The sequence below is a fragment of the Paramacrobiotus metropolitanus genome, unplaced genomic scaffold (genome assembly GCF_019649055.1).
Source record: "Paramacrobiotus metropolitanus isolate TYO unplaced genomic scaffold, Prichtersi_v1.0 Parri_scaffold0000034, whole genome shotgun sequence".
Classification (NCBI taxonomy): domain Eukaryota; kingdom Metazoa; phylum Tardigrada; class Eutardigrada; order Parachela; family Macrobiotidae; genus Paramacrobiotus; species Paramacrobiotus metropolitanus.
The window spans coordinates 634,516-646,553 of record NW_026570254.1 but is presented as its reverse complement, the minus strand read 5'-3'; the positions used below and the strand labels follow the sequence as shown (position 1 = coordinate 646,553).

The 12,038-nt window shown below is 41.4% G+C and overlaps 1 protein-coding gene and 1 long non-coding RNA gene across 5 annotated transcripts; one reads left to right on the top strand and one right to left on the bottom strand.

Annotated features, from left to right (window-relative positions):
• Positions 1-553: 553 nt before the first annotated feature.
• Positions 554-1,452, bottom strand: LOC129589402 (uncharacterized). Its single transcript, XR_008690594.1, has 2 exons — positions 1,118-1,452; positions 554-899 (listed from the first exon to the last, which is right to left on the bottom strand). It is a non-coding gene; the product is annotated as an uncharacterized LOC129589402 (long non-coding RNA).
• Positions 1,453-3,089: 1,637 nt separating this feature from the next.
• Positions 3,090-10,603, top strand: LOC129589329 (uncharacterized). Of its 4 annotated transcripts, XM_055484040.1 has the most exons (13): positions 3,090-3,451; positions 3,546-3,613; positions 5,610-5,704; positions 5,854-6,129; positions 6,196-6,465; positions 6,817-7,077; positions 7,274-7,804; positions 8,022-8,230; positions 8,354-8,408; positions 8,879-9,200; positions 9,369-9,617; positions 9,681-10,003; positions 10,179-10,603. In XM_055484040.1, the coding sequence occupies exons 3-13, from the start codon at positions 5,632-5,634 to the stop codon at positions 10,451-10,453; spliced, it is 2,844 nt and encodes a 947-aa protein (XP_055340015.1). In that variant the 5' UTR covers positions 3,090-3,451; positions 3,546-3,613; positions 5,610-5,631; the 3' UTR covers positions 10,454-10,603. The 4 variants fall into 4 exon arrangements, with proteins under 4 accessions (XP_055340015.1, XP_055340012.1, XP_055340013.1 ...); XM_055484037.1 differs by lacking the exon at positions 3,546-3,613 and having other exon boundaries at positions 3,090-3,545; XM_055484038.1 differs by lacking the exons at positions 3,090-3,451; positions 3,546-3,613 and adding an exon at positions 4,927-5,132.
• Positions 10,604-12,038: the final 1,435 nt, after the last annotated feature.

Sequence of the window (12,038 nt, the reverse complement as noted above, 5' to 3'; positions counted from 1 at the left end):
ATCTCGAGCGGTGTTTGTAATGGCTTCTTGTGTTTTAGAGAAGTAGAAGTATAGATATTGTAAGATTCAAGCTGGACGTTTTAGAATCGAGATCTCACAGCTGTCGAATTGTGTTTATCTACGGTTTTTGCATCTTTTTGTTTTGACTCCTGAGTACCGTAGCTGCCGTGTTCTCATCAGAAACATAAAGTTCCGATTGTTGTACACTACGTTTATAGACGCAATGCACTGACAACAGCTAGGACCTAGCTACTGCAGTAAAAGCAACTATGGCGCGGTAATAGCGATTTTCGGTATGTTCTGGTTGCTGTACCCAGTTCTAAACAAGTAATTTGCTGGCGCGATGAGTCGGCAATTTTAGGCTCGCATGAACCCCACAAAAGGGCACCCAGTACATCCAGGCCTGGTCGCCGGGTTTTCCGAGGTGACCGGACCCTGGATCATTGGTTGCGCTACTCGGAGGACATTTTTACGCGTTATTTCGGACGCACTTGGAGCCCGCGCTGGGCCTACGTTGGCGCAAGAAAACAGCTGTTTTGGGGCAAGAAAAAGGTCATTCGCAGGTTTTAATAGAACACCAAAATACCGTTCACCGGCCGGTTTCGACACAGTCTGTACACTGCAATGTGCTTCCAATAAATAAATAAAAACAAATAAAATCATACCATGAAATTACATGAAAAATACACCATTCAGCGACCGATGTCGATTTCACACAAACAAAATAAACGAACAAAATTCCACAAAATTCAAATCAAACTATTATAGAGTAATGCCTTCACGCAACGTTTTCGAATGACATTTTCCGACAATAGCAAAATAATAGCATTTTGAAGACCAGACGAAGTCCAGGTGCTCCTCGATTTCGACTGAGACACGACGATTTGCTCCCGAAGCTCCTGCAATAATCATAGCTGTAAATTTCCATTTAAACTGTTAAGGGGCATAAAAACACAAAAAAATAACAAAAAATGCACAAAACAAAGTAAATGCCCAAAAACAATTCAAGGACTGACGAATAGCACCACCACATAAGACAACGTCACAACAATAAGGCGATAACGAACCACACTGCTAATTTCTAATGCGCTCGACTCTCGAGTTATAATACGCTTACCTGTTGAATTTCTTGCTATCGCGGGCCTCGAATTCGGCCTTCCATATCAGTGAAAGCCAAAGACTTTCCACATCCAGAAAGTGAAAAAGAGAGTGGAAAGGTTTCGATCGAAAACCGTACTACCACAGCTGGCAACTCTGTCGATTCCACCTCCATTTCAACGTTAATATCAAACTAATAATAGTAATTCTAAGAAGATGTTTGAACATCTTGAAAAATCGGTTTCGAAGCTCAAGAGTAACTGAAAGGAAAAATCAAAACCTAACTATAGACACAAACAGGCGAGTTCGCTGCAGCTAAAAAAACTTCTAACATGAAAACAACAAATTCAAACGTGCAGCGGCCCTGTGCAAAATTTGAATTCTGAAACTGAATGGGCATTGGCGGAAGTTTAATGCCCGCCCCTTACGTAGCTTGTACACTGGAAGCCGTGGCAGCCACCTGTGGGGGCGCAGCTTCAACATGCCGTTTATTTCCGGTTTTCGCCCGCTGACTGGCGGCTTACAGAATAAAATGTGTTCAAATGCGGTATTGCGGCCGCACAAACGCCCCAGCAAATTCAGCCATTCCGGCTGGGGTAGTTTAAAATTTAAATTAAAACTGTTTTGAGTAAGTAATTTAATTATAGGTCTAATACTGGAAATACTCGATACTCGGGCCGAAATGTTATTTTATTATAACATTATTTTGACATTTACCATACCTTCCAAAGTGTATCAACAGCATGGAAGCGTAAATCTTTGTGGCTCTTGATGCTTCAAAGGACATTTTGAGAAATGTTTTGTTGGTTTTTGTAGATCGTGTGCGCACCGCTCGCGCTGTGAGCATAGGCGCATTTTTTGTGTGTACATACATGGAATCAATGACAACAACAACGATAGAGTAGTTTGTTTCTAGTTACAATTACTAAAGTGCTGGAAAGGAATAATTATTGAAAAGTATGATTGCCTCAGTTGTTAAAACGATTGCTTTTATCATGGTGTCTGTTGTGCACCCAGTGCCAGTAAGAGTTTCTGAATGACCGTATGAAGTTGTGTGACACAAATTTAACTAGAGGTACAAAAGTTCTGCCGTTCATATTTTATTAAAAGTCAGCTAGAACGCGGTTACGGAAATCACATGCTCCGTTCCTTGCGAAAACTTCTTTTATTATAGTAATTATTTTAATATGATTAGGGAAGCGTACAAATGCAGCACTAACCTGGTGCCGTGATATAACGTACGGTAAATTTTTGACCTTTAGTTATAGCTGAAATCTGGAAACCAAGCTTGCCCTGTTCAAAGAAGCTGTGTGTCGAAATAATGTGTATGAAGAACAGGCACCGCGCTAATGCTTATTTTTAATACTTTGTAGTATTCAGTTTTTGGGAGATGCAGACCTGCTGTAAAGTTTCTTGGTTGGCTTTTTATGCTGAACTGTATCGCTCTCATTCAAGCAACCGCAACGGTACAGCGTATGAGATTGTCTATCTTGGCGAAGCGGAATCTGCGCTCGATAGATCCGAAACAAATGCATCTTTGCATCTAATTGGATCTTGACGGATTCGCTTGCACACCGTAGCCATGTCAATGTTCGTAATGCCGGAATGCATAAGCGGTTAATACTGGAAGCAATCAATTAGCACTTTTAAACAGGCGTTTAATTGTTGGCGTAGCGTGCGGCTGTGAACGGTAACACCGAGTGTGAAGCGCTTAACGGCTACCATACGGGCCTGGCTGTGCATGAATACACTTTATACCAACGGAAGTTTATTCCGGCACAATAAAGACCGACTACTGTGCGATCGCATACGGGAAGACAAGTCCGTAATGAAAAACTGTACCTGCACTGCGGACAATTACCCAGGCTTTAACCTTTTACGGCTGCTTAAGCTTGATACTGTATATGATGCGATGTTGATGATGCGTTGATTACACCTGCCCACGATTTACAAAGATCGCGTGCATATACAAATCACCATCATCTCACATGTAAATGCCTCAGTCTTTCGTCTGACACTCTCTTCTTGTGTACATGTAGTTTTTTACCAGTGTTTAATCTGAGATAATGACACGTTAGACACATGTCAAGTGTGTTTAATTTTTGCGACTAAAACATTGCAGTTAGATTTATACATGTAGTCTTAGTAGCCGGAACTAGCCACTATAATTTTATATCTCTACAGATTACTCCAGATCATTATTTTATAGTTCATTGCCAGTTGTTTAATTGCGTTTGTTGTTCTACTGGAAGGGATTGTGGCGATAAGAATGGATATTTTCCTAATATGATAGTGCGCTTTAATCTACTCTGCAGCTTCCATTCGAAATTCTAAAGACCAAAGTTATTGCATGGTGTGTAATTAGAAACCGGAATCTGGGCGTTTCTAACACCAAATTTTGGAAGTAACAGCTTAATTAATTGCCAACACTCTGCTCTATTTCCCAGGTAAAGAATACGTCTAACTAGACATTATGTGCCAGCGTAAACGCCCGTAAGCTTAACGAAGCACTGTGGTACGTCTATTTTGTTTGTCTGATAATCACTTACACCACCTTCAATTTTGTTGACCACTTGGTTTACAATCTGCTAGCATGAAAGATTATCAGCTAATATATATATTCTACTTATATATATACTAAGTATATGCAGTATAGAAGTATAAATAGTAAGGCGCAGAGATTTTAAAATATTTGTGGTAGTTCTGTGTAACAGCGCAATGACAGAGTACCTTTTCGACGCGAAGTGCATTTGTTCATTTTCTTGACATGTGTACTGAAGATCTACTTTCTTCTAATATGCCTATTAAACATTTCGTGCTACAATGTGGACAATGGCTTACAATTAGATTAATGTTGCATTGTTGCTGATATTTTTTATCAGTTATAATGTAGTATTCTTAGGTTTCTTACAGAATGCAGAAGTAAGTATTATACTGTAATCAGTAATCCATGCAACATCGGGTCATGTGTTTTACCTGCCTGAAAAATCAAGGAGGATGTAGATATAATTATATCGTATCTGTAGAGGACGGCGCGTAAAGGACATGTACTATACGAGTACTTGGTGCCACTATCGGATTAATTTTCGCAAATTTGATGCTACCTTCTGGAAAGGAAATTCAAAGTGTGTTAGCACCAAAAATTACTTAAGTATGTACATTTGTTAGTTGATCCCACTATACGCTTCGATCTTGCAGTGTCCGTAAAAGGCGGGTGAAATTACATACTTAGTATCTATTTGTACAGAAGTATCAGAAAAATTACGTGTTTAATTGTTTTCAGGTTCTGAATTGTATTTTTAAGTTTATTTAAACATAGACTTTGCTTTTTATTCCATTGTCAAAGGGTGTATATAATATAATTCCGCAGTCATTGTAGTTTGTAGAGAATATTACAACAGATATTGCGCATTTACGGTCACTAAGCAGTCAGTTTAAGCCGATATCGTTCTGCAAAAACATAAACGAGAGAAACGCTCGCTTGATAGTGAGGCGGCCCTTATATTGTGTTTAGACGAAAATTAATTTACATAAATATCCAAAACATGGGGCTGATTATGCCTTGAAGGAAAGGTGTTGAAGATGACCTTCATATTTTTAAACGATGCGATACGCTTTGCCAAAACTATTGTGTAATCGGTATTGTCACGCGTTATAGTATACTGTAACAACAACAACATCTGGGTTTCTTTAACCTTAGTCCCACGAATTCGTGACGTAGTCTTTCGGCAAAGACAATGCTACAATCCTTGACTTGACAGGGAACGCTTATAAATTATTAAATTTACTGCATATAAAGGCTTGCATGGCTGCCGTCATGGTGGCTACTCGAGTAGTGGAAGGCAATAATTTCTTTAGTTGCGAGCATAAATTATATTGATTGAAGTGTGGCTATATATGCAATTAGACGTTTCGCTCTATTTCGCATCGTAATATTTACTGTGCATTTACTCAAAACATCTCAGATTTTCGTTGAGCAAAGGTGGATTTATACTAACCATAAAATTTCCTTCGGCTTACGCTCATGCAGTACGGTACGCAGTACATTAATTCGTGCAATCTAACTTCGCTACTCTGAAACTACATATGTTTACAATTGTTAGATCTGAAATGAACATTTAAATTGTTTGTCGCAATTTAGCAGCTCATGTCACGCACACTTCTTTTATTGGGCTTTAATTATTCTGAACGCCCAGCTGATATGGATTACTTTCGTTTTATTTCTCCTTTAAATTGTTGCGTGATTAATTAAGGCGGGTTGAGAAGGTATGACTATGTTTTTTATGTCTGACAGTGAATTTAAAAGTTCATTAGCCAGCACCAAATATGTTGCTGCGCAGATTGTTACTTTCGCCGTCCACTTTCAGCCGGTATATATTATTGTAAAGTTTTAGCTGTTGGTTGAATTTGGTTCTTAAGCAACAGGTAGATGAAAACTGAAACTGCAACGAAATTAATAACCAATGTCAAAATAAAACATTGCTTATGTGTCTGTGAATTTTTTTATGTAGGTGTCTGTAGCATTTGAAGGAAATGGATTGCCAGTGCAGTGTTTTATTTATTGCTGTTGTATTCTCCTTATACTGCCAGTATCTTTACGCGCAAGGTATGCATAAGGATAGCAATTATTAATCACAGTTAAATATCTGCGATTTTTCTACGACCAAAAATTTGTCTATTTCGAAAAAAGATCGGTATGATAATAATATGGAGGATGCATAAGTTCGATGTCTGTGATAACCATTTTTATTATAGAGCAACAATGTCCAGCCGGCGAAGACGTTTCCTTTGTTCTGTTGACCAGTCATAAAATGCACACTGTGGATCCACTATCGAGTGTTTTAACCTTCAATCTGAGTGCCTGCATCGACGGCTGCATCAACGATCCCAATTGTCAGGCGCTGAATATTCAAAATAGTCCCAAGAACGAATTTTGTTCGTATTATTCCAAGAGCGCATCCGTTGTCGCCAACGGGACGATGACACCGGATGATTTAGCGATATTCTATCTGGAGAAGAAATGCTTAAAAGGTGCGCGTTTGTGTCATTTCCGGAAGTGCATAAACGCTTTTTTGCTATTTCTGTGATGCGTTATAGGTGCATGTCAGCGCTTATTCGCTTTCGAGCTGGTAACCGGCAAAGATCTTGAACGCGCGCCGGATACGGTTATTAAAGGCTCCACAGAAAAAACCTGTCTTGAATCGTGTTTGGCCTGGACGCAGCCACCGTGTCTTTCCGCTACTTTTGATGTGTTATCCGGTGATTGCGCCCTCAGGAACGCGAATCGCTTCACACATCCCACTGATTTTAAGGACACCAACAAGAACGTTCGTTACTTTGATAACAATTGCAGAGACGAATTACCAGGTATATTACATAATTTACGTTGAAATACTAATTTGCAATAGTTGTGTTGTATTTGCACTTATTGAGATTTGTTTGTGTGTTATTCTAGCCGTTAGATCGTTTTTCCTACAGTTTCGCGTTTTGAATTTTGTATAGTGAATAATATTTACATGTCGGTATAACAAATAGCATAAAACTTTAACTGTAAGACGTCATAGAAGGTGTTGACTTTATGCTTTTAATGTAACAATGTTTTGCGCATGAATGGTACTCAAACGCACTACTGGAATAATAATTACCACAGTAGCACTTTCGTAAATCATATACCGTACCTGCAACAAATTTATGACAGTTTTTTTCTTGCACTCGTAGCAAATGTTTCGTACGATATTGTCACACGGAACCTGGCTACACACTTTTCCGATACGGACTATGTGGACATCTCATTAGCGGAGTGTGCTAAATTATGTCATGAGAATCCTGACTATCCTTGCCGCGCCTTTTTCTTCGGGGAGACTATTTTGGGCCGCTTTTGCGGCCTGATGCATTTGCCAGTGGCGGCCGTGGCCCAGATTCCCGGCGGAATATTTCCCATTGAAGGGGTCAACATGTACGAACCGGCTGTTTCAAAAGGTGTGTTTTATAAAGAATTTTATGAATTTGACTGGAATATGCACTAAATAAAGATCATGCACATCTTCAATTTGTAATGTGAGTTTTTAATTATTCTTTTTGGGCGTAAAATCCTGAGCAATCAATATTTTTATGCCGTTTTGCTTTTTCGTATAATATATTTAATTGTAACGTTAAATGGTTAATATTCGAGCAGGTTGCCCATCGGATGCGGTGAATTTTGTCCTGATGAGCGCTCAGAGCATTGCGGAAGATCCGGCCAGTTCCAGTCCATTATCCAACCCGAGTTTGTGCATTGACCAGTGCCGGCAGAACAGTCGCTGTGTGGGATTGACCGTAGATTACGCCAATGCCAAATGCAACTTTTACACACAGTACAAGAGCGACAGCATCCAGAACGACGGCATGGTCAGCATCTATCTGAAGATATGCTTGGATTCGCCGGTGTCCTGCAAACGCGACTGGGCCTTCGAACGCATCGACGGCCAGACGCTGTTGACCTTTGACAAACGCGTGGAAGCCTTCTCGGCGCGCCAGTGCATGCTGGCCTGTCTGGAAGAGCACCGCTTCCAATGCAAAGCCTTCGACTACAATTCCCTAACGAATGAGTGTCAACTATCGCGACTGGATCGGCATTCGGTCAACTACAAACAAATGGACCTGCGCGATCTGGTGGTGCCGACGCGCCAAGCGGAAATTACGCTGTATGAAAACAACTGTTATCAAGGTTAGTACGATTATGTTGCGTTATCATAATAAACGTTGAATCAGCGTCACCTGTATTCTGCTGTTGTTGTGTGTAATCACTTGGACATAGAATTCACTGATCATTGATTAATGCAGTAAATGTTGTTTTTTTCTATCCATTCACTATGAAATGCGCTATATACGAAGTAGCTGCTGAGCACTTTGTTTGAGCGCGCACTTATTAAATTTGTTTGCAGAACCTACGCAGTTTTGCTTTTTTGATCCGGTGAAAGACGTCGACATCAGTCTACACGATGCCCTCGTGGTGGATGGGATCTCGAGCGAAGAAGATTGCAAAAAAGCCTGTCAGCAGCAGACCGGATTCAACTGCCGGCGCTACGCCTTCGTATCCAACTCCATCTGCATGCTGACGCACTACACCAAAGCCACTGCGCCACAGGTCTCGGTAAGACAATCTATACTTCTACCTTTAGTGTGTCTACCGGTCATACATTCGAAATGACTTTTATTCCGATATTTTCCACTTAACCATGTTCCCGCATGTGCTAAATTAAAGAATATCTTACAGATTTTACGCCATGAATCACAGTCCGTGTACGGCGAAGTAACGACTTGTTACAATGGTGAGTATAATCACAGATCACGTATTAAACCAATAAAACTTTTTTTTGATTTCTTAATTTGTAGTAAATGGTATTGTGATCAATGATTATTACGTATGCCAACAATTGGTAATAAATATTATAATTATTGTAAAGTCTGTTTAATACGCTTCTATGTATATTTAGATAAAAGTAATTGTAAGTATAGGGTTCAGGACACTGCAGTTTAAAATAAGCGCATATTGTACCTGAACAGACGAACATAGCGTAGAAGTACAGATAATGCATATTAACCAAACTGCTTCGACGCTATCTACTCGTATATATGTATACTGACTACTGTTCTATTGAGCCGTAACTGCAGTACCTTTCAGCTACCAAGGAGTCTACATAGAAATAAAAATACACCGAAGCTCCTTCATTCTTTTCTTTTTCGTTTCATGTAGCTAGTTCTCTAATAAACTTCTGGATGCAATCGTGTTTCTTCGTAGTTTCGGTTGAATGCGGCTCGACAATGATAGCACACGTTAAATCCAACCGGGAATACGACGGGATGATCTACGCGAAGGGCAAAGCGGATGTCGGTGACTGCGCCCAGGTGGTCAAGCAACAGTTCAGTTTCGATCTGAACTTACCCTTAAATATCCGCACTGTGGAATCGTGCAACACCTTCCTGGAAGACGAAGGACAGTTTCACAACACTATCGTCCTGCAGCACAACGCCCATGTTTTGACGGCGATGGACCAGACTTTCGGCTTGCAGTGCAAATACGATTTACGTGCCAAAGAAGAACTGACCAATTTGTTTAACGTGTAAGCAAACCCTTGATCAATCAGTGCAGCACTACACTTGTTAGATGATGCAACGCACATTACTGCGGCATTTTATTTTGTTAATCATATTCCTTTGCTTAAACATCACTTTTGCTTATATTCTTTTGCTTAACAAAGAATTTTCCTGTGAGGTTCTGGGCTTTCCAGGAATTTTTCTCTGGGCGTGTTGCCGGAAGCCAGTAAAAGCGTTGTCCGGCACACTGTTAAAATGCCAAAAATCACCATGCGAATATTGGGATTGGATGGGGAAGAAATCAGCGAAGCCGAACTGGGAAGTGAACTGATCGTGCGCATTGACATGGAGGACAGCGAAGACGTGTTCGGTTTGAGCATTCACAACATGTTCGCCACGGACGGGCGACGCAAGAACAACATGACCCTTGTCGACGTCAAAGGGTGAGTTTCTGTTTTAATATTATTTATCCGACACGGAATATTCAAGCAGGAGTTGTTTTATAGCTGTCCGGCAGAGAACTTAATTCGCAACTTCCGCCAAATCAATCCCAAAACGCTGGAAGCGCGCATGGAAGTTTTCGCTTTCCCGGACAACAACCGCATTATCATCGACGCAGAAGTGCAGACGTGCCGGTTCCGCTGTAAACCGGTGATCTGCGGGAATGGCGCGGAGTCGTATGGCAAACGGAAGCGCCGCGCAGCGGACGGCGCTCACGAGGGAGGCGACGCCATTGCACGGGACACTTTGAGGAAGACTGTCACCATTACTTCGCAGAAATTCACTCTGCCATTAAACAGCGAAAAGTCACTGAAAATAAGCATCAGCGGTAAGCCAGTGCTGGCTGCTTTATGCCAAATGTTATAAAAATGCTATCAACTCAAAATAATAATGACAAACAAATATGAATAAGCGTGGATAATTACATATACGATATATGTAAGGCGCGCTTATTAATGCCATACTCTGTACATGCTTATACACTATCACTATGTGGTTTTCAGGTGTTCGGGAAGGCGAACCAGCCGGTATCTCGTGCTTCCTTCCGCAAATCCTGGCCGTGTTGACCGTATGTTGGTTCATCGTGGAGATGACCGCCATCAGCTGCATTTGCTTCTTAAAGCGTAAAATTAACTACTTCCGCGAGAAAGTGAAGAACGCTGAAGGCTTCTACAGCCACGGTCCGTACGTGACCTATGCCACGGTGACGCGTCGGAATGCGGTCATGTCCAGTGTGCCGATGGCCTCCGATAGTGCGATGGGCAGTTCAGCCTGTTGATTTTGTTCCTTTTTGTACGCTTTTTGATTACCTTGACCCCCTACAGTCCCTATGTGATCGGCAACGCAGTTTTGCGACGTTGTTACGTTCGATTTGTTACTGTTGACTGGTCTTTTGCAATCTGATTTGTCTGCGTTTGAGTAAAATTATTATCCGAAGTAATTATGAAATAAATTGCACCATGATGTCGTGCTGAATCATGTATCACATCTCCACCAGTCGGAGACGCAGGCTGACGACCTTTGCACACCATTTACGAACAGCGAAGAAAGTGGTAGATTTATTCTTGGGGAAAAACTCGAAAAAGCCAAAACATTGCCGACTGACACAATGCAGAAAACTTTACCGAACTTGACTTAAGAAAACTTAACTTAAACTTAACTTAAGCCAAAGCTTAACCGACAGCCAAGCTGATACAATGCAATGTCATTATGCACACAGCTTTGATCGATATCTGTTAATCAAAAATGGCTTTTGCTAACGAAATATAAATATTCTCGGATCGTGATTGGGTTGCGGCTAAATAAAGTAAACAGTGGACAGCTGTTACATACTGTACGTAGGGTAAAGTACTGTATTGTAACAGTGGCCTATCTGGCTACTGTTCTAGTGGGGTGGCGATCAGCCTTTACCACGATTAAACGGCTGTTGGTGTGAAAGGTGGCACGGCCGGCAACGATGCTGGCCGAGGACGCTCTTACAGATGTAACGCAATTACACAGGTGGCTCCGATTGGGATGACGCTAGTTCATCCCAAGCGGTCAAAAGCAACAACGTAACTCAAGGCATGTTTAATGACAAGGGAATCAAGAACACAGCAAGTTTGTAAGCAAGGTTTCAGCAAGAGAAACAATCAAGTAGATGCAAGCTGTAGCAAGCTGAGCACAAGACTGAATTCTAGAAAGTCATGAGAAGGGAAACTAGCCGGTAAAGTGGACACATTAATTCATAACGCGATGGAATGAATCATAACTGGGCGGTCTTATCGTTCGTACAAATACTATCGCTACAGTATCATATTTTGCACCGAGCGCGAAGCGCGAGGTGCTGCAATAAGTCTTCGTCAAGAGCATAAAATTTGTCTGACGCCGGGTCGCATTTTATTTCAAACCATCACTTAAACACGTGTTAGAGAAACAGTTACAAAAACAACAGCTCGTTAAACATTTCGGCTTTCTCCACCGTGCCCAAAACAGAAACCGCATTACCACGCTGTATCTCTATGGACAAACGTTGTCGAAGAAATTCGTGCGAGCGGGCTTCTCCTGAATGAGAACGTAATCTTTTCCCCAGTTCTTTTATGATGGCAATGGCCGCTGGTCCCCACGGGCCCATAGTTTCAAAAGCGATAGGTGTGAATATATAGCGGCCGTTTAAATAAGAATAGAACCTAGACTTCTTCTCTTCAGCCTGCAACGCGGCCGATCCCGCAATTGCCGAAGTAGATTTGATGTGGGAAGCGGCAACAGTATCCACGCAGGTGACATCCCATGCCAAGCACATTCCTCGCTGCCAGGCGAACGTTGTGCAGCCATCGGGGCGTCGTTCGTTGGTGTGGGAAGTGCCTCGGGGTTCAAGTTTAGCT